The following is a 25,475-nucleotide window of genomic DNA, read 5'->3' on the forward strand; positions in this document are numbered from 1 at the left end:
TCTGTTGTGCAATCCCGCCCGCGCGAAAAGCAACGAACGACAGTATGCGGAGGTTCACGAGGCCCCGAGTGAGGCTGCGCAAGGACTATCGGGATATTGGAGGAACTGAGGCGGGGCGGAGAGCGAGCGGGAGGCGGGGGGGAGAGAAAAAATGGCGGCCGTCAGGCGAGGTGAGCTCAGTGCCGCTAAGGCGCCGCTGTTAATTCCAGGGCGAGTGAGGGGAGGCAGGCCCGGTTCCCCTAACCATGCGCGCGGCTCCAGAGCCTGGTGACGAGGCCGCCGGTTGCTTACTGGGCTGCGTTGCCCTTGTCTGGTATTGGGTTTCCATGGCAACAGAGAAGCAAAAATGCGCGTTCTTGCTCGCAGTGGCGTTTTATTCATCAGTAAACTAGGCTCAGATTGCAACCCAGCATTTCTTTCTTAAGTACATCCACGCAGGAATTTTTCTGCATTTTGTAAGTGTTAGTGATTAGGGCTTAGCCGTGTCTAGTTCTCATTGAGGCGGCAAGTCTCTTAAGCAGAGCTCTATCGCCTCTGACAGGGGCGGAGTGTTAGCGTGATTGAATGCTTCTCCATCGGCACCCTCCAACATATAATTATTTTACATAGGAAACTAGATATCAGGGTGAATTGGTTGTGTTTCAGCTTAGCCTTTCCCCTGACATTTCTTTTCTACATGGAGGGGATTTTCGGTATCGAGAAGTAATTCATTTAATTGCAAACGCCTCCTCCTACAGCCAGAATTAAATCAGTATAGTCCAGGGGTAGTGAGCCTTGGGACATACCTGCGACCTTGATCCAAATGTGGGTGACTTTGAGCCCACTGCTGTCTGTCATAATAACCTAGGTTATTGTAGGGATAAACGGGGTGGGCTAGAGGATATGTACCCTGAGCACGGGGGAGAAAAAGTGGGATGAATATGTACCCCACAAAATGAGAGGTATTTGTGGAAATGCCTCTCTACTTACTCTACTTACATTTCTCACTTCAGAGCAGTCAAGAGTGACCACACATTAATGGTTGTGGGTCAAATCCAGCAAAGCCATTGCATGAGCAGAACAACTTTGATTTGTGCAACAGAACTTCTCCCTCTCCTACAACTGAACACTCCCCCATATCTGCTCTGGAGGGCCAGTGGGAGGGAATCCTGAGCAAATCTGGGAATGGTGTGGATGTAGGGGGTGCTCTGCTGCATGTGTGGAAGTTTCTCTTACAACGTTACTTTGTTGGTTACAACCCTTATTACTCTTAGCCCTTTATTTTTGCAGTTTAATATGGCTGCTTCACTATATTATTAGGTGCTTGGGGGGGTTCACAAAAAATAATTCAGCCAATAACACCACATGCATTGTGATTCTTATTGGGAGTGTTTCTGTGACCATGTACTTTAAATACATGGGCTCTCTCTGTGTGTGTAATAGTTATGGGTTGGAGGGGTGCAGATGGCATTACTAATGTAATGAATAATATAAACTCTCATGTAGGACAGTTCACATAGATATGTATTATTATTCATCAGACTGTAGATGTTGGATTAGATGGAGAGGGTATCCATACCTATCAGTTGCTTAAACATAGTGTACCAGACGCTGTCTTACATTAAATATAATTTCAGGCTACACCTCCATCTCACAGTCATGCCCACATCTTATGAATTGTTTGCACTATAAAGTCTAACTTCAACTACATCTAAAGGTTTATTTTGTTTCAACCTGATTTAAAGACTGACTTAGGCCCCTATTGAAATAATTCACAGACTTAGAAACAATAGCATGCTTAATTCACTAGAGGGGGATAGAGAACTTCTTTGTGTAACTAGGTTATACATCAAGCATTTTATGTATGAGCAGAACAACTTTGATTTGTGCAACAGAACTTCTCCCTCTCCTACAACTGAACACTCCCCCATATCTGCTCTGGAGGGCCGGTGGGAGGGAACCCTGAGCAAATTTGGGAATGGCCTAATAATGTATGGGAGTGGTGAATGACTGAATTCTTTATGTCCTTCCTAGCTTTGTTCTTCTTGCTTTCAAACGTAACATTCTGATCAGTTTTAGGCTTTAGTCCTATAACCTTTGTGCATGTTTGTGCAGAAATAAGTTTCATTGTGTTATTTATGGCTTCAGTAGTGTGGTTAGGACTGTAGCCCTAAATTGAAAAAAAATTCCCAAGATGACTTAAGTGGTTTGTAAATTGCAGCATTATCCTTGCAGGGAGTAGGGGTGGTATGAAATAGATCTTTCAGCATTGTGTTTACAGCTCTGAAGTGAGCTGTTCATGTTCTAACTGGCTCCTGTCATAGTTTAAATTGTTTTCCCAGTAGCTCTGAAAAAAAGTCATTTCTGCTGTACAACATGTATTCAGCCATTCTTAGGTTTTTAATCTTTGGTCCAAAAATTATAGACTCTGCTAATTATTATTTTTGTCTTATGTACAGGAAGAGCAGCATCTGTTGTATCCTTTCTCATTCATTCAGATGATGAAATATTTTTTTTTCTATCTGTGATTTTCAAATGTATTATGTGATGCAGGTATTCAATAGCAAACAAATTGACATGGGGAATACTACTTGAAGACATCTAAAGGCAGCCATGTTCAGGGAAGTTTTTAATGTTTGATGTTTTATCTTATTTTTAATACTCTGTTGGGAGCTGCCCAGAGTTGTTTGGGAAACCCAGCCAGATGGGTGGGGTATAAATACATTATTATTATTATTATTATTATTACTGAAGGTGGAAAGTTTTAAAACTACTATTATGTTTCATTATACTCGGATAACTTTTAGTTTGTAAATTCGTAGTGAAATTTGAGATATGTGAAAGCAGTATACAGTGGTACCTCTGGTTGCGAACGGGATCCGTTCCGGAGGCCCATTCGCAACCTGAAAAGGCCGCACCCTGAAGCGCCACGTCTGCACAGGCCTGTGACATAATTCGGCGCTTCTGCGCATGCACAAGGAGCGATTCAGTGCTTCTGCGCATGTGCGCGCGCCGAACCTGGAAATAACCCATTCTGGGACTTCCAGGTTCAGCCCGTTCTCAGCATGAAAAGACGTATCCTGCAGTGAACGTAACATGAGGTATGACTGTATGTTGTCACTGATTATAAGTACTAGAACTTGATTAATCTATAGTCTGGGAAACTAAGAAATGAAATGATCAGAGTGGTCTCCATAAAATAGAGTTGTATCCATTGGTCTTACTCAGCTGATGATAAGGGTTATATCAACAGAATGGATCAGGAAGCAATTTTCTTTGATTTTTCCTCTCACTGCAGTCATCCCCCCCCCATGTCCACCCAAATCTGCTCTGGAGGGTCCCCCAACACTCCGGACACATGGGTGATACAGTTTGTAACAAGTTCCCTAAAAAGCATTCCAGACAGTCTTCAAATATTTCTGCTGCTACAATTCCTTCATTTTCATTCTCATTCTTTCAATCTGGAGAATGTGAATACTCAGTTCTGTTTCAGTAGAACTGACATCCACTCCACAAGCTGGAATATAGGTTGTTTTTTTTACCTGTAGGTTTTTTGTAGTGCAGTCCTATGCATGCCTACTCAGAAATACCGGTAAGTCTCATTCAGGTCAGTGGGACTTAACTAAATGGGCATGACTCCTTCAGATTCATTCTTTCAAATAAATATTTGACTCTGTATGAGTGTGCAGGGTTCCTACAGGCATTGTTTCCAAGAGCAAGTACTGCACTTTCAGGAATTCATGTGTTCCAGCAAGACTGGTGTATATGCTTTTTTCTGTAAAAATAGAAAGTGGCCATCAAAACAATGCAGAGGAAGCACACTTCAGCTATTTAAATATTGCTCTGTTTTGGAAGATTGACTCCTTATGTGCTGCTGTTGGATTTATAGAACTGAAGAAAACTGACAGAAATCAGCAATTGTTTGTGTTTGTGCACTTCAGATGTCCTTCAGGAATTTATAAGATACCGTAAGTAAAGGAAGAAGATGTAAAAATCAGTCATGGTTAAGTGGGCGAAGGATTTCGGTTACAATATACAAATGGAGGAATGGGAAAATTTATGGAGTAGGGATTTGAAATTCACGGCTTGCTTCACTATAAAAGAAAACTTTATGAAGATGCTATACAGGTCACATACCCCCAGCAAACTCCAAAATGTACAGACCCAACTCGGTTTTATGCTGGAGGTGTAGAGAGTTAGAGGGAACGATGTACCACATAGGGTGAGATTGCAAAAAAATAAAGAGCTTTTGGAATGTACATATAATGAATTTTTAAAACTGTTCAAAATAACGTTTAATAAAAAACTAAAAACCTTCCTCTTAGGCATAATGGCATCAGACATCCCAAGAGAAAAAAGAAGGATCTTTTTACATGTAACAACGGCAGCAAGGATACTGATTGCCAAGGGGTGGAAAGGAGATAAAATTCCATCATAAGAGGAGTGGCAAGTAAAACTGTATAAATATATAGAACTAGCATATACGATGGAAAAGATCATAGATCGATCGACGCCAAAAGTTTAAAAGGGAATGGGAGATTTACAGACAATATTTAAAAGAACAGTGTCAGCATATAAAAACTTTAGAATGCTTTGAATAACTCGGAATTGAATAAGGTATAAAGAACACAAACAAGATTTAATAAAGTTTAAGCTTATTGAATAAATAGAGGCAAGTAATTAAGGAAACAAAGAACCCATATCAAGGAAGTCTGAAGTTGAAGGCTGGAATATTTTTGTGCATTCGCGATATATTGTTCTATTTCTTTTTGTTTGTAAGAGATGTATTGTGTTTCTTTTGTTCTGTTTTCTTTTTCATTTCTTTTTCTTTTTTCTTTTCTAAACTTTCTTTGTGTGTATGTGTTGATTCTAAACCAATAAAGATTGAATTTTTTAAAAAAGGAATTTATAAGATAACCATGATGTTTTCAACTTATTCCATTTTATACTGGGTTATTCCCTACCTCTTTGTGTGCAATCAGCTGAGATTTTCTTAGCATGATAGCGTGAGTTGCATTTCCCACTTAAAACCTTGCTTATAGATTGTCCATGAACCTTGTCTCAGCATGGTTTATACATTTGGATGGAGAAATGGAACCCCAAATGCAAATGTGGTTCTCATTGCCATGAATGGAATGGCAAAACCCTCCACATGTGAATCATTTACGGTACTCTCCATTACCAGTCCCCTCTGCTCAGCTCACACTTTGGGTTAAGCAAAATACCACAGAAATCTTTGGAAGATACAACACAAACTCTTACGTCAAGAGTTCCTAAACCAGTCTGTGAACCACCACAAGCTTCATTCAGGTGCTCCACGGCATGTCTGTGGATTTTGCAGTTGGAGATGGTGCATCCATCAGATTGAATATGCCTATTGATTTTTAATTGTATTTTGTTGTTTATTATATTTCTTATATTGTTTTTCATTGTATTACAATTTGAATTCTATTTATTTACAATTGCTAGAAGAAGCAGAAAAATCATTAAACCATTATCATTTCTTCATAGGAGGTATTGCAGAAACCTTAGTTTATCCTGACCTAGATTGCTATTGAGTTCTGTGGCATATTTCAGTCTATAAAGTGCAATGCAATTTTTTCCCCCTCACATCCAACTCCTTGAGAAAGGTTAGAATGTGGCAGAACAATTGTGTTGAAGGCCACCTGGTGAGCTTAGTGATTCAGTAGGGAGCTTCCAAATCCAGTCCTAATGTGCTTCAGGGTTACAGATCGGATGAGCCAGCTGTCATGAGCACTGCCATCTCAAGTTTTTCTGATCTCGATCAGTAGACATTTTTTCTGGGTATAAATCCACCGAAATTAACAAACCTAACTTTTAGTCATGTTCATTCATTTCAGTGAGTCCACTCTGATTAAACCTTAGCTAAATACCAGTCAATAAAATTCAAGTAGGTGGTTCTTCTTACAACTATAATGGTGCTTATAATATTTAGTGTGTTAGAATCTTAAGTTGTAGGATGGAATTAGAATAGGAATTTGATTGAGCCAGGATTGAAAAGTCCTGGGTATTTCCAGTTCATGGCCAGTAATTTTATTTGAGGACTTTGAGGGCTGAAATACCACTGTACAGTCATACCTCGGGTTATAGCTTCAGGTTGCACGTTTTCGGGTTGCGCACCGCACCGAACCTGGAAGTACAGTACCAGAAAGGGTTTGTTCCGGGTTTCGGCGCTTGCACATGCTCAGAAGCACTAAATCGCATTTTGCACATGTGCAGAAGTGCCGAATTGTGACCTGCACATGCGCAAACACAGTGCTGTGGGTTGCAAACGCTGTGGGTTGCAAATGTGCCTCCCGCACGGATCGCGTCCACAACCTGAGCGTCCACTGTACATTATTTCAAGTGCAAATAACCCAACAAAGGCTGCTGTCACTTGAAAATTCATACTCCAAATCAGGCCTCGGCAACCTTCTCTTGCCGTGGGCCGGAGGATTCCCACGGGCTATTGTCCGTGGGCCGGACAGGCACAGAAGCCATTTCCGGTGGTGCTGCGGACATTTTGGAAATGGGCAGCCAGCACTGGAAATTGTTTCTGCGGAGCTGCGGACATGCACAGAAGTGATTTCTGGCGCTCCTGACATTTTGGAAATGGGCAGCGCAGCACCAGAAATTGCTTCTGCGCATGTCCACGGTTGTGCAGAAGCGATTTCCGGTGCTGGCTGCCCATTTCCAAAAAGTCCACAGTGCCAGAAATCGCTTCTATGGCTGTGCAGAAGCGATTTCTGGCGCTGCTTGGCGAGTCCCTGCGCTGCACTGCGCTGGTTTACCACAACACATGGGGGACTTGCCGAGCAGACGGCTTGGTTCATGGGTGGCCCGTGGGCTGAATAAACAGACTCCATGGGCCGGAGGTTGCCGATGCCTGCTCCACATCACAAGCCAACTGCAGGAATAGTCTTCCTCTTAATGGACTGTGAAAGTTAAATTGCCTTGGATCTTTTTCTCAGCCTTCAAAAAATCCCTGTAAAACAAAGCCTGTGGCCTTCTGTATCAACAGTTTTCACAATAATTGTTTCATGTAAGGCAGGGGTAGGCAACCTAAGACCCATTGGCCACAAGTGGCCCACGGGGCTTGTTTAATCGGCCCATGAGCCGCCCCTGAACCGAGCCACCGCTAAACTGCGCTAAATTGGTGGAGTGGACTCGCTTCCGTGGCACTGGAAATCGTGTCTGCGCAGACGCAGATGCCGAAAATCATGTCTGCGCAGACGCCGGAAATCGTGCACACTCGCGAAATCTGGCCCACGGAGGGATCTCTGCTGGAGTGAACCGGCCCAGGAGAGGTAAACCTTGCCGACCCCTGATCTAAGGCTTACATTGCCATACCTTGAGAGAGCCCATAGCTCTATAGCAGTCCACATGGTTTGTATGCAGGAGGTCCCTGGTCAACCTCTAGTTAACAGGTTCTCAACTAGCAGGGCTGAGATACCCCTCTCTATCTAAGACCTTGGAGTGCTGCTGTCTGAAGTTGGGGGGGAGGATGACATGACCTGATTGTTTTTAAACCAATTTCCTTGACAGAAACTGCCAGCTGTCATCTGTTCCCTTACAGATTCTTTTCTGTTTAAATGTAGTTTATTATATATTTTATTTTTTAGCAACCCTGATGATGATTATTTATAAAAGTAAGTTAATTCAAATACACACAGCTAAAATATATTTCTGCTGTATTGTGGACCTCTTGTTACTTGTCTTTTTTCATCATGTGTACATTGCTCATTGGCAGGTCAGGTTTTCACGTATCCGGATGATTTCTTAGCTCTAGATCTCATATTGCTGTTCATTATGGCAGTTCTTGAAGCAATCAGGCTATACTTTGGTAAGTTGGATAGCAGCATGCACATTTGAAGCATTGTTAAATATTAATCCTTTGGTAAGGATACATGGTGAAACATGCTGATTCATGACAACTAACCAATTGTTTTACAACACATTTAAATACTTTTAATGTTAAACATTAAAATGCCTGACTGACCTACATGGGTAAAAGTGCAAATGAGACTTTGCTGAATGCTAGCTAAATAAGGGATATATTGTCAAGTTCACACTCCAGTCAAATCCATGTTTGCCTAGATGTAAGTTCTAAAGTAAGTGTCTATCAGTTGCATCCTAAAAGAAGGCAATTTTACTAAACCATAAAAATCAGGAGCAGAGGCTGTGCTCAGGGGCATAGGAAGGGTGCGGTGGGGGTGGACCACCCCGGGTGCCCTCACTGAGGGGGGTGACTTTCGGCCCACCTGCGACTCCCAAGCTTACCATGAGCTGTCGGGGTAAGGGGGAGAGCTGCGCCGCTTTGCCGGAAGCATTCTCCCCTTCCCCCTTCGTTTTGACAGCTTGGGGAGGTTTCGGAGTCGTGGGTGGGTGGTGCGCCGAATGTCCACCATGGGCAGCTTGCTCCACCCCCACGAGCGGCTTGCTCCGCCCCTGGCTGTGTGTGCTGGGCAACCGAGTAGCTATCCCATGCCTGGCAGGGCACCCTCCGCACCACGCATCCCTTGGGAGTGCGCCTGCCCTGGGCAGCGCAGGCATATGCTCCGCCGCTGGCTGTGCTGTGCCATCACTGTCCTAGCAGTGGCCACTTACTAAGACAGGGCAGAGAGATTGGGTCTATCAGTTTAGTGGCAGAAGCACCAAATTGGCTTTCACCAGTGTGCCCGCATAGCCCTGCCCATGTCCCCACTCTGCCTTTCTTGGTAAATAGATGGAATGCTGCTGATGGGTGGGATGCAGCAACAGCCCTACTGCACTAGGTGCCCATGGTAAAAGGAGAGTATTGCTGGGTTCTGTGGATCATGGTGGTTGAAAGGGGGAAGATAAAATGAAAGGGAAGGCTCTGCTTCTAAGCTATGTCATGGCTATATCAGCACAAAAGCACTGTAAAAAGGAATAGCACTGGTATTTCTGTTATAAACTCCAGTATACGCTGTGTTAGCCTCTGAAGGCTCTCCTGGCCCACGAATGATCATAGCTATCATACTAGGTGCAGCTACTAAAAGGCCATTATATTCGCTTTGAATTTGGATTTTTGTGAGCTATCAGATTCATCATTTGTCAATTGTGCTTGTGTATTATTATTTTTTAACTTCACTAGGTACCAAAGGGAATCTAACAGAAGAAGAGTATCCATTGGGTATCAGTCTTGTGATCACTGCTGGCAGCATAATCCTATCCATCTACTTTCTGGTGTGGCAAACATACGTCCTGCGAGCAGATGTCATCATTAATGTTGTACTGCTTGTCACATGTGGACTTGAAGCAATCCTGCAAGTCATAGCCATTGCTGCATTTGTCAGCTAACTCATGTTGCTATCTGTGGTAAACCTATCTTCTGTATTTTCTTCAAAAAGAAGCAATATAGATTTTTAATTGATCCTTGTAAAAGTACATGGGCTTGATGTTCTCGAGTATAAACACTGCCATAACGGTTCATACTACATTGCAAAGTTCCATGAGGCCATCATGAACTAACATGTAACACATTCTGCAGGGTTATTCTTAGCATAGCTTATTTAGTGGTGGTCTCTGTTTGCATAGAAGTTTGGAGTTAAATGTTGATGCTCAAATCAAGGCTGATCCACATTTTTTTGTGGCAGTCAAGCTTGCCGTTTGTCCTTTGCCTGCCTTTGGTGAGCACCACATTGTTTCAAGGAAAATATGCTTCTACAAATGTAGAAATTCATGCCTTGGACAGATCCCAGGAATTACCCACAGTTTGCCAGTGTGTGTATACCATATGATTAGAGGCATTGACCTCTTGTTCCTTGGAAGATACACAGTAAATAGGTAGCAATAAAGTGCTTCATAAAGATTGAATCATCTCTCAAAATAAATATTAGCCAGACCCTTGTGATTAATTTTTGCAGCTCTTTGAGGTGATTACTCATTTCAGTGGTCTTAACTGTAGAATCAGTGAAACTAAATCACATGTTATTGTACTGTATCAGACCGTGCATAAGCATTTATAGTGAAAATTTCAAAAGAATGTAGTTACTTGGAAAAAGTTACTTGGAAACTGGTATCTTAGCTGTACATTATCATAAGCCTAATTCCCAGTTAAAGTCAGAATTACAGGTTTCTAAGAATAGTTTTCAAAATATTTTAAAGATATATTTTATTAATGAAAGAGTAATATCCAGTGTTGCATGAGCAGATCCCCACCTTCTCCTTTCTCTTGCAGCCCTCATCCCCACCTAGCTGCTCTGGAGGGTCACCGTAACCTTCCAGGGCAGGTTTGGGTATGTGCAGGAGGAGACATCCTTATTTCACAAATGGTGCCTGTTTTTCTACAAGAAAGCCTTAAGTACAGTGGCCCCTCAACTTACGAATTACTCGACACCTGAAGTTTTCGACTTATGAATGGGACAAATGGCCACGCGCTTATGAATTTTTCTACATCTGAACAGAAACCGTTGGCGGTTTTAAATGCAGTTTCCTCGACTTACGAATTTTTTAATGCGGTTTCTTCGACTTACGAATTTTTCCGAATTATTTTTTCCCTATGGGAATCATACCTGCCAAGTCCGGGTCGTAAATATCCGGGATCGGCAGCGCGCGCATGACCGGAAGTTGCGTGACGCAACTTCCGGTGGCGCTTCGCCCTTCTATGGGCACCAGAAAGTGGCGGCGACTTCCGGCGCCAGCGCCGCCATTTTCTGATGCCCATAGAAGGGCAAAGCGCCACTGGAAGTCACGTGACGCAACTTCCGGTCTTGTGCGGAAGTGACTTCCGGCGCCGGCGCCGCCATTTTCTGGTGCCCATAGAAGGGCAAGCGGCACCAGAAAAATGGCCGGGTAATTAGGGTTGCTAACAATTGCATTCTCCTCCACTCATAGCTGCCAAGTATCCCGATTTAAGGGACAATACCGGGATTTTTCACTAAACGGGAGACCGCCGGGAAACGGTAAGAAAAAAGGGGTTTTCCCGGCGGATACGGGATACTTGGCAGCTATGATGGGAATCCTCTTTTCGACTTACGAAATTTTCAACGTACAAATGTGCATTCGGAACAGATTAAGTTCGTAAGTTCAGGGACCACTGTAGTGTGTTAAAGATTATCATATTTTTTAATTTGTATATATGTACAGTATATATTTCTATTTTTCTATCGCTACGAATAAACAAACTGCAAGTCATTCACATTTAACTGATACTAATTGAGCTGGTGGGTATGCCTAATGTGGTTCACTGGTTCAGTTAAGTTTCTCTCAGTGGGAAGTGTAGAAACACTCCTTACACACAGTATGAAGTATGATGTGAACCAGTTTTGTATTCTCATTTCGTATTTTTCTGTTGTGAACCACCCTGGGTGGTATACAGTTAATAATAATAATAATAATAACAAACAGTGTAAAAATCTTGGAGAGAAGAGGGTAACTGGTGGGCAGATACACTGAATCTAAAATAACATATATCATGTTTCAGGTTCACTCCTGAAGCTTTGATTTTTATTATTTAATAAAATTTATATACTGTTTGATGGTTAAAAACAAACAAAAACCCAGGACCTTAGAGCAGTTTACAAAAACCTTCTAGTCCCTGGAGTTCTTTCAAATATGTTTGCAGATTGCTGGATAAGAAAATTGGCACTTTGGCAGGGTTGTCTGTCCAGAAAGTAAATAAAAAAATTCCTTCAGTATTTTCTTTTATTATTATTTTGTTTCGACTCAGACCAACACGGCTACCTACCTGTAACTGTCCAGAAAGTAGTAAGATTTGAGGTAACAAACATGTTGATGTCAGGATTTTGTAAGCATTATTATTGAGCACATCTTGCATACTGCACCACATACAAAGAGTTCTTTTGAATTACCTTTTATATTCCAGCGCAGCAGAACAGGATTATCTAGTTTATCAGAATGAATTCTGTTTCTCAGCCAAAAGCCTGTAAATGGTGGTGATGGTTGACTCCTTCCAACTTTCTATGTACTGAGAATTGGGTGGGTGGGAATGTGTGGGAAGTCAAAGTTGACATGGTGCTCCCCCACCCTAGAGTTACCACTCATAGTTTGTGGTTAATAAACTGATGCATAGTGATGCACATTTATTTGCATATCTTTGGTGATCCCCTTCACACCTACTTTGTACAAACTATCTCATGCAAAAGGGAGATCTTTAGCATTAGTTATTCACAACCTTATCATAGCTGCCAAGTTTTCCCTTTTCTCGTGAGGAAGCCTATTCAGCATAATGGAATTTCCCTTCAAAAAAAGGGATAACTTGGCAGCTATGAACCTTATCCTACAGCATAGCATGTTTACTTGAAAATATTTACTATTAAGTTAAATTGGCCTTTCACATGAATGTCATAGGATTGCAATCTTACAACATCCCATGACCAGTCCACCCAGGACACAAAATAATGTTTCAGCTTTGCATTTTCCTTCTCAGTGGTGAAATAACATTGGCAATAGCTCACTGGTCACCATATTCTAAATGCAATAAAAAAAACCCTGCACACATTGGGTTGTATCCATTTGTGTCCCTCTGTGGCACTGATAGAAGGCTTTTTTGATCCAGTGGAGGCTTCTATGAGTAGAAAAGGTGGGCCATTTTTGTGAATTCCTCCTCATTATTTCTTCCCTCTGAGAAAAGGTTGCAGCATCTGCGACTTTTTAGTTTGGAGAAAAGGAGAGTAAGAGGTGACATGATAGAAGTTTATAAAATTATCAGTGGCATGGATAAAGTGGATAGGGAAAAGTTTTTCTCCCTCACGTAATACTAAGACTTGTAGACATCCAATTAAGCTGAATGTTGGAAAATTCAGGACGTATAAAAGTGCCTAGTTAAACCATGAAGATCTCACGGGATTAAGTGATGGCTACCAATTTAGCTGACTTTAAAAGAGGATTAGACCAGGCATCCCCAAACTTCGGTCCTCCAGACGTTTTGGACTACAATTCCCATCATCCCTGACCACTGGTCCTGTTAGCTAGGGATCATGGGAGTTGTAGGCCAAAACATCTGGAGGGCCGCAGTTCAGGGATACCTGGATTAGACAAATTCATCGAGGAGATGGGTATTGATGGCCACTAGCCATGATGGCTATGCTCTGCCTCCACTGTTGGAGGCAGTAATGTTTATGAAAACCACAGGAGGGGACAGTGCTCTTGTGCTCCGTTCCTGTCTGCAGGCTTATCACAGGCATCTGGTTGGCCAATGTGAGAACATGATGCTGGACTTGGTGGCTCATTGGCCTGATCCAGCAGGCTCTTCTGTTCGTATGTTTTCTTACAGCCTGCTTGCATGTCACCTCCCATGCTGTTCCAAAGGGTCCCCCAGTCCTCTGAAGCAGATCTGAGGGAAGACAGTTGGATACAACCCATTGTCAATGGGTCTACACCCATAGTTAGGATTCATGTTTAATGTTAATCATATATACTGTACTTCAGTGGGTTAGACTGCCTTTATATGATCTGGTTCTCCCATGTGTCTACACAGCCACATGTCATGAACAAGGATGGAGGAAGCCCCTATATGTTGATGTGAGATTGCCCATAATCATTTTAACTGAGCTGTGGAGTTAACTGCTACTCCTGACCTGCTGGAAGTATTGTATTTGTTAGTGTTCATAAGACCTTTTTTTTGTGAGCATGAGCATAAATTGTTATGGTAAAGTCACAGACAACCATTGCTAAACATGCTGGGCTCTTGGGAGTATATAATTAAAAGGCCAAACCCTTCTGGAAACAGGATGAGCAAGTTTTAATGAAAAATACAATAAAAATGAAATGAGCACATTTTCCCCCAGACGTTGAGAGCATTTTTTGGGTGGTGGTTATGCGTCAAATAAAAAGCACTTGTTCTGTACACAACTTGAGGTGGCTGTCATCAGCGTGATCTAAAATTCTGATAGCACATTCATCTCCTGGGATTTAATGCCCTCAGATATTTTGAAGAGATAAGGCTACATTGTTTCAGACTCTTTCTTTGCTTGTAAGCCCAACAAAAATAAAAGGAAATGAAACACAAATAAAGTGCATTCCTTAAGAAGTCAGCATTTTTTTTGGCTTCAACACAAAACATGATTAGTGTCCTTAAGGAACGACACTGTGTTTGCTTCTTGTTATCAAGCTGTGTGTTAGCACTGCAAAGTCTTTATTTGCAGAAAATAAGAGAAGCACATCACACTTTCCTACTTGGATTTCACTTCTACATTCACAAGCTGTATGTACATCACATGCACAATGAAATATAGAAAACTTGGCACAACCATAGTTGGAATACTACACAGTCTGATTCATTATGTTACACTTTTTAGTAACAATTTAAGTGTAAAAAATTTTTTTGTATTACCCTGTAATCTGTTTCTAAAGCAAACTGGCATGTGCCTACAGTAGAATAATTTCTGCTTTCTAGATTTCTTGTTCATTGGTAGTTTTGTCTTGGCTTCTGCTGGCTATTAATTGCCATGTTTTTGTCTAATTCTGTCAAATAACTATGTTCAGTTCTAGCTGTGTGCTTTGAGTCCCACATTTTTACAGTGCCCAAAATGAATTCCCCCCCTTTTTTCTGTTTTTAGTCTAGCCACTATACAATTTTGAGAGTAACCCAAATCATGATGTACAAAAGGGCACAGAGGTGCCCCAAACGGAAGTAGCTGATAATTAGGCTAAGTGGTCCAGTAGTCCAATTCTGCATAAAGGCAACATATTTTCTTGTTCAGAAGTTGGGACAAAAATCTCACCACACAATATTGTTGTGAGTGCTGTTGTATTGTGCTGGACTCCACCGGCAAATTGCTGAGCATGGAAAATGCTCTTAATCTTATGCACGTTGCAGTTAATTTCCCAGAACTTTATAGGGCTTACTTCCGAGGAAGCACGCCCTAGCTTGAGCTGGGACTTCAGTTTAAGCACACAGTATATCGCTTCAAACCCCGCTGGGTCCATTTCAAGACCCCCGGAAGCCAAAGGAAGTGTTTCCACCCGTTTCAAACTGAAGAACAGAAATGTACTTTATCCACCCCAGCAGCACCTCCCTTTTCCTGGTTTCCCTCTCCCTCCCTTGCAAGCCAGAGAGACAACCCATTACTTCCACCTTATTGATGCAACAAAACTGCTGAGCTCTATGCTGTGCTCGTTGGCATTTGTTGAGACAGTGGCTGCAGGGGGGGGGATATATTCCGAGTCCCAAATCCATCCATCTTGCTAAAATTGGGTAATCCGTGAAACTCTCTCCCTCTACATTTTGTTTCTCCGAGTTGGAGAGATGCGTGTGACCACACCCCTCCCAACTCGCGACACATTTTCCACCCTTGCGCTGCCAGGGCAGGCCGAGCCCGGCTTATTCTGGCTGGATAAACATCTCGCCAGACAGAGCGAGCCTGCCAGGCAGCCGCCAGCTCGGTGAGAGGCGGCTTGTGCCTTTCACAAACGTGGGTTTGTTTCCCCCCACAGCGTCGCCAGGTTGCTCATTTCCCTTCCCCAAACTGAAAGGGGGCGGGGATAAGATGATGAAGGAGGAAAACCTGAAGCAAAATCACCTCCTTTCTCGCCGAAGTCTCGGAGGGAATCAAAAATAAAGCCCCCTCTGCTGCCGTCTGTCTCCACAGGCAGCGGTTCAGTCCTGGTTCTCCAACGTTGCACCAGGTGTCAGCAGAGATACCCAACTCTGAGGCGCCCCGACTCGGAGCCTCCTGGTTATATAGTAACCTGTTGCTTTTGGCCGGTGGCTCCACCTCTCCCTCCTCCTCTGCCTGGGCTGAGGGAGCGCTTCCACCTGCTCTCAGTGGAGCTGCGAGGTCTGCACGGGGAGAAAGGAGGGCGAGGAGGAGCGAGAAGAAGAGGGAGCCGTCAGGAACCGAGAGGGTCGTTTCCTCTTGCCCACCTCAGCCCCGGGCACCATTTCCCCTGGGAAAAAGCCCTTTGCTGAGCACAGCAGAGCAGGAAGCCCCAAGTTCAGAATGGCAGAGAAGCTGGACTAAGAGGAAGGGAGCCGCTCAGTGGGGAAGGAACTACGAGGACCCAGGAAACTAGGAGAGTCTAGCTGGCCTCTGAGGGAAAAGTAAGTGAATTGCTGTTGTTTTTAATTTCTCCCCGCTCCTTCCCCGCCCTGCTCCTCAGCGTTTGACGACGAGCCTCCAAAGAATATTTCCCATGCCTAAGGAAGGGAGTGTGTTTGGGAAAGGGAGTGCTGGTAAAAACCTCTGGAAAAAGTTATTTTTGGGGGGGGGCAGGATTTTCTCCATGTTATTTTGTGGCGTACTACAACATCCCTGCCCAAATGGGAAAGGTCCAGCAGGGAGTGCTGTTTTGGCAAAGGAAGACTCTTGGGTTAGAAAACAAAGTCTAGCTATGCTATCAGTTGCTCAGCTTCTTCGAAGTTTATTCCAAAGTTGGTTGGGTTTTCCCTCTGCTTTTATGTCTGCTTGGCTGCACTTTTGTGAAGTGGACCTCAAACTTACCACCATGGGAAAATGTTGGTTGAGTTTTGTTTTTAGTTTAGTGAAATCATATTGACTTGAACATTTGGCAGTGGCCTGGGGTGGGTGTGCGTGCTTAAGTATGGAAAATGCTGGTACAAATTCTTCTCAATAAATGCAAGTCATCTTAATTTAGAGCTTTCTGAAATGCTGCCGGATATTAAACCCTGGGAACTAATCACTGCGTTGTCAGACAAGTGGGGCACTTGGATATAATTGTTCCTTGGCTTTAATTAGGGCAATTTTGTATAATGTGCAGCAGCAGGACTGCTCTTCCATGCTGAGTAACTGCCTGGAAGTGTAAACAGAGCCATACCAGATCTTTCTTTCCTAACTCACAAATTTCAAGTTACTCTGCCGAGGGTCATTGCTTAATTTTTACATTTTGTACTCTGGATCCAGTTCCCAAGTACAAAAGAGATGCAAGGGAGTATTGTTTATTAACAGCACACTTGTATTTAATACACGAATGTCACACGCCCTTTCAGTTCATGCTAATTGCTCATACGCATTTTGTAAGAAGTCACAAGTTATGCATTTGGATGTCATTCAAAAATTACACTGATGACATGTATTTGGGGATTTGTGCCCATGTACAATGTGTAAAGATGTCCTAAGAAATTTGATCCATTGTGAATATCTGGGTTTTTTGTGCTCACCACATGACACCCTATAGTCATGTGAATAGAATGCCATATTAACAAGAGTTATAATTGCTCCAGCTTCCAGTTTACCAAAATGTTATGAACATTTACATAAATCAGGTGGGGCTGATGGGAGGCGTAAGCCAAAACATCTGGAGGGCATCAAGTTGGCAAAGGCTATTTCACAGTATTAGTGTGGTCTAGTTCTTCCATTGTCTAGGGGAAAAGATGGTCCACATAGAAGTCTCAGTCGATTGCTAATTTAGGTTAAAAGGACCTGTTATAAAACAAGAGGTTGGAATCTGCTGGGATTGTGAAATGCAGTAGTGTGTGTGGAGGGGAGGATATATCAGAGTGACCTGCACATTGATTACAAACAAAGCTCAGGGCCACCCCCTCCATATACTACTGCAACAGTGTGGGAGCTGCTTCCCCATAGCTTCATCGCCCACTGCCTTGCTACTGTCTGGAAGCCACAACTACATGATGTAAGGGTGGTGTGCAGCTCTTACCCATCCAATTATATCCCAACTGGGAGGAAGAGAGGAAATTTGTTGGGAATAGTCCATATGATTACTTTTGGCACTATTACTGCAGCAGCCTGGGAAGAAGTTACTGGGCAGCACTTATCGTGCTACTGCTTTAATGTGAAGGGTCTCTCTCAGGGTAAATACAGATGACTATGTCACCACTTGATCACCCCTAATGTGTCATTAAATGTTCCTTACCACATGGCAAGATAAGACAAACAAGTGGTTTTATCGGTTGGTTAGATGTGCAATGTGGAAAGGGACTACCTGGCATTTGACCGTCTGACTCTTCACCCTGGATCTTGCATCACTCATTCAAGCAATAAAACTTGCTCATAATTCGTGACAGGAACTTATGCGGGAAACGTTTTTATATTGAAGAGTTGAATATAAATTCATTTTAAAAAACAACAACAGAATTTCAGTTAATACTAAACATAATAAATCATTAGATCAGCCTCAGAGTGAGCCTCTATCCAAGTGCAACCATTGGGGATGGAATCCTGAAAGCTATCCCACTCAAAGGATCCATGCCTGCGGAGTTTGGACAGATTAAAAAATGAACATGAAATCATGAAAGCCAGAGTAGTCTAGACTTTGGACAGATAAAACCATGGTAATAAAATTATGAAAGTGGGTGTTGAACCTGTCTTCAAATCCCTGCTCAGGTTTGAAGTTCCCAGATGGCCTTGACAAATAAATTTCTTAAGCTTAGTGCATAGTCTGCAAAAGAAGACTGAATGAGATGATGACCACCAAGCTGGCTACATTTGAGAAATACTTATGGGAAAATGAGCAATGGCTAATAATTAGTTGGGATACACATAGATAACACAGTAATGAATCTTTTCTAGCTTTTAATCAGTGGTGAGCCATAACAAGAAGGTGGGTCAGATCTTTTTCTCCCCACCTCACAGCTAACTTTGACAGGTAGGTGGGACCAGGCAGCTGTCTTGTCATCTGACATCATAATTGTTCCAATGTAATGATTACATTTTAAATAATTATTAGGGGTCATGTTTGCCTCCTTGGTTTTTAAAGCAAGCTTTTATGCCAGTTTGCTTTGTAGCTTTGATATCTAAAACCTTTTTCAAATATGATGTGTTCATTTGAGAAATGTGTCTCTCAGCATGGGGCTTTAAGAAAACCACAGGTGATCAGTCTGTCTATGATTAGTATTAGCAAATCCCAGATAATAGAATTTAAATGGACACTACTTTTCTCATCCTATCTGCTCATTTCAGTGCACATCAGCCTTGTTCTGAGAGTGGAGTGCAAGTCATCATCCAAATAGGTTGGGTATTGTGATGTTCGCAGGTTTGAAATAAAGTATCCAATTAACCCCAAATGACAGTCATGTGAAGGTAATGTTCAACATCTTTATAAATGACTTGGATGAAGGAATTGAAGGGATGCTTATCAAATTTGCAGATGACACCAAACTGGGAGGGGTAGCTAATCCTGCAGAAGACAGAATCAGAATTCAAAAGTACATTTAAAAGATTGGAGAACTGGCCACAAGCTGACAAATTGAATTCCAATAGGGACAAATGTATGGTTCTGCACCTAGGCAGGAAGACCCAGATGCACAAATATAGGATGGGGGGACATCTGGTTTACTAGCAGTGCATAGGAAAAGGATCTAGGTGTCTTGGTGGACCACAAGCTTAACATGAGTCAACAGTGTGATGCAGCAGCAAAAAAAGCTAATGCTTTTCTAGGCTGTATCAACAGAAATATAGTGTCCAGATCAAGGGAAGCAATAGTACCACCCTATTCTGCCTTGGTCAGACCACACCTGGAATACTGTGTCCAAAGTATATTGACAAACTGGAACGTGTGCAGAGAGGGCAACCATGATGATCAAGGGTCTGGAAACTAAGCCTTACCACAACTGCTTGAAGGAGTTGGGTATCATAAACATATGTCTTTTCAGATTCAGCGTCTGTGCCAAGGGCGTACCCACCACGGGGCAAGTTAGGGCAGCTGCCCTACTCTAGAAGCAGGGCTGGTGGGCAGAGGCGGAGCACAGCCCGGCAGAGCGCGAGTTCGCCATTTCCGCCGCGCCGCACCGCACCCTCCCTCCAGCTCCCCGGCGCGCCCTCAGGCAAGGCCAAGCGCGGCGGGGAACCAGGGAGCGCGGCGCGGTGGGCGGGAACGCTGAACTCGCGCTCCGCTGGGCTGGGCTCCGCCTCCACCCACCAGCCCTGCTTCTAGGGAGGGGCACAGCCCGGCGGAGCGCGAGTTCGGCGTTCCCGCCCACTTTGTGGCCCCTCCCCTTTCGTGCCTTGGCCCCTCCCCTTGCCCCCCCCCTAGTTTTGATCCTTGGTACGCCCATGGTCTGTGCTTAATGGCAGCTCAAGCAATATGACCAAACTCTAGGGTTCTGCCTGTCTGGCCCCTCTGTCTTTACCAGAGGGTTGACACAGGCTGCCCTTGTGGCAGTGGTTTTGTACAGGACACACCTCCTTTTCTTGTCCTATTTTCCCCTGCAGTTTGCATAACATTTTTAGATCCAGCCCTTGAGGGGAAATCTAATTGCAGAACATTGATTTTCTGCTGACTTCTCATTATAGAGTGGCCCTATTAGCAGTGGTGGGATTTGCCTTGGTAGCTTCTAAAGTTCAAGCCAATTTTCCACCTTCTCAGTAGTGCAGTAAATCAGTTAAATTTAACTGCTATTGTGAATATCTGTTTTGTCATAATTATTACTGCTTTATTACTTTCTTCTCTTGTTGCATGACTCCTTGTTGGAACAATAATGACTGGCTGAAATGGAGGAATCATCGAGGGAAATGTCTCGTGGGCTAGAGTTATGCAGGAGCTATGGAGCTAAATATGAAGGGGTCAACCGCAGGGTGGCCAGATTAAAAAAAGAGGACAGGGTCATGTAGAAGCAACACCTGCTGGAATTCTCTCTTCAGCAGAGCTGTTGTAGCTTCTGCACAACAACTGAGGTGCAGGGGTTCTGTTGCCCTTTGCATCTGGCTGCCCTACGGTGCCCTAGTCAAATTGGAAGGCAAGCTAGAGGTTTTGGGATATGAGATGGTGGTGATTCAAAGCCAATCCAAACAAATCCATAGCTTCTAGTAGGTCTCATGAAGAAGAAAGGGTGAATTCTTCATATATTCATTTGTTTCATTCCATTTCTATCCTGCTCTTCCTCCCATAGGAGCCCAGGTTGCAGCACAATTCAAAATAAAATCAATAAAACATATACAATGTGCTATGAGTGATTTGGTACAGGCTGGCTGATACGAACAGCTTTCAAGGCTGTTGGGATGGAAAAGTCCCTTGGCTGGGATGGGTAAGAGTTGTTACTATATAGCAGCCTTCCCCAACCTGGTGCCCTCCCAGTGCTTAGGACTACAACTCCCATCCTCCCTGATCATTGGTAGGGGCTAATGGAACTTTTAGTCCAAAACATCTGGAGGGCACTAGGTTGGGGAAGGCTGCTATACATGATCAATTTTGTGTAGTCCAATTTTCCTGTGATAGTATATTGGGAGAGAAATGATGAGTCCCGTTAGATAAAGAGGTCTCTAGCTTATGCCTAAGTGGTCAAATATCCAGGCAGCAAGATGTATGGGGCAGTTATTGTGGATTTGGTAGCCAACAGTATAATTAGGAGCAGTGGAGCAACAGATACTATACAAGCAGGTGCTGGGCTGGTTGGAACTGAGCCCTTTTCAGATAAATGCAAGGGTGCAGCCTTCTAGCCTTAATTCCATCACTTGTTAGTGAAAATAAGCGGCATCCTGGCCAGACTCCTTTGATACGATGAAATGAAGTACAATGTTCTGCTCCCTTTAGTTGTTCTACAGCAGAGGGATTTTAGGAAGGCACAGCTTATGTTGCAGTGGCACAAGTATGAGAAAACCAGCTCAGTTTCCTCTTCTACACAATTCTTAAATGGTATAGGAACTGTTCAGTTGTATCCAAAGTTGGTCAAACTCAGAGTAGGCCTATTGAAAATAAGGGCAGGAATTCAGCGTAGCAGGAATTCCGTCAGTGCAAGCGTTTCAGCTTGCCTGGCAAAACAATCCCGCTTCTCCTCCCCCTGCACTCTGTTCTGGTGTGTGCACTCCTATCAAACCCTGAGCCAATTTGCAGGCTGTAGGAAGGGAGCAGGAGAGAAACCCTGTTGTGCTAGCAGGACTTGTTAACCATCTGGCCAAAGAGCCTAAGTTAGTCATGTGCATTGATTTCAATGTGTCTGCTTTGAATTTGACAAAGATGGAGACAACCCATTTCATTGTGTTTCTAGGCATTGCTGCTTGCTCGGTTGGTTTTCACGTCCATTTAAGTCCCTTGCGAGGGGAGAAGCAGGGCTAGAAAAGATAGTGCCGAACAGAGCAAACTGAATGGCATGGCTGGAGAATTCTTGATATATGGGCTAGACTTAGGGTGGAAGATTCTTACTCTTCATAGCACTTGAATGATCACTATGCAAGCTGTTTGTGTTGAGGGAACAGGAAAAGCTGGTTGTCTGCAATAGGTTTCTGTATTAATAGTGACTCAGTATTGCAGCAGAAATTACCTAGGGAGATTTTTCACCTTATGGAAATGGTTCACCCAGAAGCATTTGGTATTAGAACCCCCTGCTTCTGCAAGAAAAAATATGCTTCCATTTTTAGTTGAAAGTGTGTTACGAAATCATATTTTGTTTTGCAGCTGTAGTAGGTGTATGGTGAAGAAGCGGGTATGTGTTTGGTTTGGTATCTTAAAACTAATAGTTCTTCCCACTGCCCCTTAATGCAAGCGAAAGGAGGATACCAGCTTTGTGATTCAAATCTGTTACTGTATCTTAAAAGTCCCATTCATTAAACAGAGATCTTTTAAACTGACGTAGGGGGAGGGGTTTGTATGTTGTGTATGATTTTAGAATATTATTGTGTTTTAAGTTACTTATCATTCAATTTTTTTATTGGTTGCTGTTTATGGTCTCCTGAAGACCACAGGACATTTACTGTGAAATACCTATGCTTTGTTTACTCACTTTTTATGGAACATTTGCATGACATCATAAACAAAACATCCTCATCTCATGTTTTCCCACTCAGGTTACATTTATCCAGAGCTCAGAAAACCCATCAATTTAACCCATGATTTGGAGGGCACAGTTTCTGAGTGTAGATGGCCTATTGCACTTGGAATCTATGCTCTTTAGCCTTTCTTTTTCCAATCTTATATCTGTTTTTCGTGTCTCTTCCCCCAACTCCCCAATTGCAATGGTGTCACGATTTAGAGTGCAGCAAGAGGGGGGGAGATAGTAATGAGCTATGTGGCAGGTGGGGGGAAGAAGCATTTTAACCATTTCCATTGACAGTGGTCCAATGAAAATTACCCTCTTACCAACATTTGGGACTGAGGAATAAATAGGGAAGAGGGGTGGAGCTGGTTTCTTGGCTACAGAAAGTTATCTGGATGCCAGACGTCTGAAATCAGAGGCGTAGCAAGCCCAGGTGGTACCCGGTGCAGAATTTTTTTTGTCCCCCCCCCCCCGCGGCTCTGGCTCTGGCAAAAAGTGAAAAACATGAATTGCAAAAAAACCTAGAGCTTACAGAACAAAACCGACTTCAGATATGAAATCAGCATTGAAAGAACATATAAGAACAGTTTAAAAATCTCATGCAACAGGGGGAAAAAATGTTCCCCAGTGGGGGGTGACACTCGGCCAAGTGTCACCCCCCCCTCCAGGGTGGCACCTGGGTGATCCGCCCCCATCGCCCCCCTTTGTTACGCCACTGTCTGTAAACCAGGGATGGCTAACCTCTTTTGAATCAAGGGCCATATTGGCCCAAGATCAATCCTCTGGGGGCCACATGCCAAAGTGGAGATGGATAAAATGTAGAAGTGTGGGGCACTGTTTTTAAGGACACATTTTGGGGTTTCAGGGAGTTGCCTTTTGATACCACAGCAAAGGATCCATGGGGCTGGTCAGTAGAATTTTAAATTACTAGGGAACCCATGAGTCCTTCAATGCTGTCCCTATTGCTGTCTTAAGGGACAGACTATTCTGTCAGTTTCCATTTCTCTCTAGTTCCTTATCTTTCTCGTCTTAAATTAAGAGCTCTAATTGCTGCATTAGTTTGTAGTTTTGCTTTAAATTTCCTCAGGAAAATTCATCAGCATTTTTGCGCAAATTGTGTACTTCGTGCAAATATACACATTTTTGTATGCAATTTTGCCTGACACACAGTTTACAAACAGTTTCTCCTATTTTTAAATTAAATGAATATTTTGTTTTATCTATTAAATTTTGCACAACCACTCATCTGGGGATCACAGGGTGGTTTACAATATAAAAACACAAAAATACATAACATAGTAACAAAACAAAAAACCCAATATCCTCCACAGTTTGAAATGCCACAGATAGTTTACTTATTTGTTTTTTTATTGGTTTTCATTATCAAAAATACAAATTGTTGCCTAGAAATACTAATTTGGTCACATAGTATCATATAGCTTACAACGACTGAGTAAAAGAACAATAATAGAAGAAAATGTAAAATATAATTGAAAACAAGATTTGGATTTGTAGACAGAGTTGTTGGAGAAAACCAGAGCATTAACAATTACAACATGATACATAATGTCTTATGATGTTTAAACTGGGGAATACAGGTAAATAATACAGTAGTTTTTAAACCATCAATATTTTGGATTTACAAACATTTCACTTTTCATCCCTTTGTTACTAGTTGTGTATACCTTAAGAAAAACTTTTAAAAAATGATAAGGAATGGAGGGGGAGAGAAAGATGTGGAGGTCGGGAATAAAATAATTTAGACATGCCAGTATTATACACTGTAGTAGGCACTGCTAACAGTTTTCACTAATGCATTTTGTGTGTTATTTCCTGCAATATATGCATTTTATGCACTCTTCTTTCTAAAATATATACATTATTTAGTTGGAGACCTGGTCCCAAAATTCAGAGCAATATAGTTCAGTTTTGGTTTGCATATTGTGTTCAAAAGTGCAAATTAAGTAGGTTTGCACTAAAATCTGAACCATCCCTGAACACCCATCCCTTGCTACCTCTGTCACTTTGGATAGAAAGGCAGGAAATGTACACACCATTCCATTTTTCTCATTTTATTGAGCCGCGCAGTACCACCAAATATTGTGGGTGGGGAAGCCAGGAAGGGAGGTCAAACTAGCTATACAACTACACCCTTCCCTACATTTTCTGCAGTGATTGAAAGCTTTCGTGGCTGCCCTGGGTGGGTTATTCCAGCCTGACTGCGTGCTTGGTGTAAAAATAATTCTTTCTCAGGCTTCACTCTTGGCCTGACTTCCTGGATCTTTGTCTACTACTCCCTCAAAACTCCCGTCATCATATTTCCTGCTTTTTTGACAAATGTGTATACTTTTGGCACCCCTTTTCCTCTGGGATGCCCACAAAGGATGAATACACTACATATCTTCTAGTTTTCCAAGTCCCTCAAATCAGGAAGGAAAGTGGACAAGCAAGCTACCTCTGCACCCACCTCCCCTTGCTACCCGGTCACTATGCCCACCTCTCTCCAGTAGCTATGGGGATGACTTCTGAAAGCAGGGAGGCTTCTCTTTTCATGTAGGCTCTCTCCCCCCCCCCACCCCCACCCCCACCACCCATGCAGAACCCTGGAGAATGGTGAAGGATTTTGAATGTCTGGGTAGGATTACTGCCTTCTGACAATGTCAAATTAGCTCATGGATTTATGCAGTACAGAGTGGTTCAGTTCAAACATCACAGTAAACCATGGTTTATTGTTATGGAAACAAGTGTAGCCTCCTGCTCCCCCAGACTCAGACACTCTTCTCCCTCCCCCCACCCTCCGCCCTCCAGCATTGCTACAAGAAGGTGGTGGAGCGTTTTCGCTTCC

At 42.9% G+C, this 25,475-nt stretch overlaps 2 protein-coding genes and 1 long non-coding RNA gene across 6 annotated transcripts in view; all 3 read left to right on the forward strand.

Moving 5' to 3' along the window:
- The first annotated feature begins 43 nt into the window (after positions 1 to 43).
- TMEM80 (transmembrane protein 80) lies at positions 44 to 11,639 on the forward strand. 2 transcript variants are annotated; one of them, XM_035122214.3, is made up of 6 exons: positions 44 to 170; positions 2,439 to 2,455; positions 7,535 to 7,628; positions 7,730 to 7,822; positions 9,095 to 9,318; positions 10,181 to 11,639. In XM_035122214.3, the coding sequence occupies exons 1-5, from the start codon at positions 152 to 154 to the stop codon at positions 9,298 to 9,300; spliced, it is 429 nt and encodes a 142-aa protein (XP_034978105.1). In that variant the 5' UTR covers positions 44 to 151; the 3' UTR covers positions 9,301 to 9,318; positions 10,181 to 11,639. The 2 variants fall into 2 exon arrangements, with proteins under 2 accessions (XP_034978105.1, XP_034978096.1); XM_035122205.3 differs by having other exon boundaries at positions 47 to 170; positions 9,095 to 11,639.
- Positions 3,809 to 4,896, forward strand: LOC148687590 (uncharacterized). The gene is made up of 2 exons (XR_015946212.1): positions 3,809 to 3,947; positions 4,305 to 4,896. It is a non-coding gene; the product is annotated as an uncharacterized LOC148687590 (long non-coding RNA).
- A 4,093-nt stretch (positions 11,640 to 15,732) lies between the features above and the next one.
- The window catches only part of EPS8L2 (EPS8 signaling adaptor L2), an 89,040-nt gene continuing 79,297 nt past the window's right edge, over positions 15,733 to 25,475 (forward strand). For all 3 annotated transcript variants that reach the window (XM_035122136.3, XM_035122154.3, XM_088653138.1), the window contains exon 1: positions 15,733 to 16,006. The gene's annotated coding sequence lies outside the window, so the exon portion shown is untranslated. The remainder of the gene's footprint in view (positions 16,007 to 25,475) is intronic.

The sequence above is a fragment of the Zootoca vivipara genome, chromosome 1 (genome assembly GCF_965207765.1).
Source record: "Zootoca vivipara chromosome 1, rZooViv2.hap1.1, whole genome shotgun sequence".
Classification (NCBI taxonomy): domain Eukaryota; kingdom Metazoa; phylum Chordata; class Lepidosauria; order Squamata; family Lacertidae; genus Zootoca; species Zootoca vivipara.

Coding starts and splice junctions, on each gene's coding strand:
- TMEM80 (XM_035122214.3), top strand. Junction 7,629..7,729: donor GATGATGATTATTTATAAAA/GTAAGTTAATTC, acceptor GCTCATTGGCAG/GTCAGGTTTTCACGTATCCG. Junction 7,823..9,094: donor AGCAATCAGGCTATACTTTG/GTAAGTTGGATA, acceptor TAACTTCACTAG/GTACCAAAGGGAATCTAACA.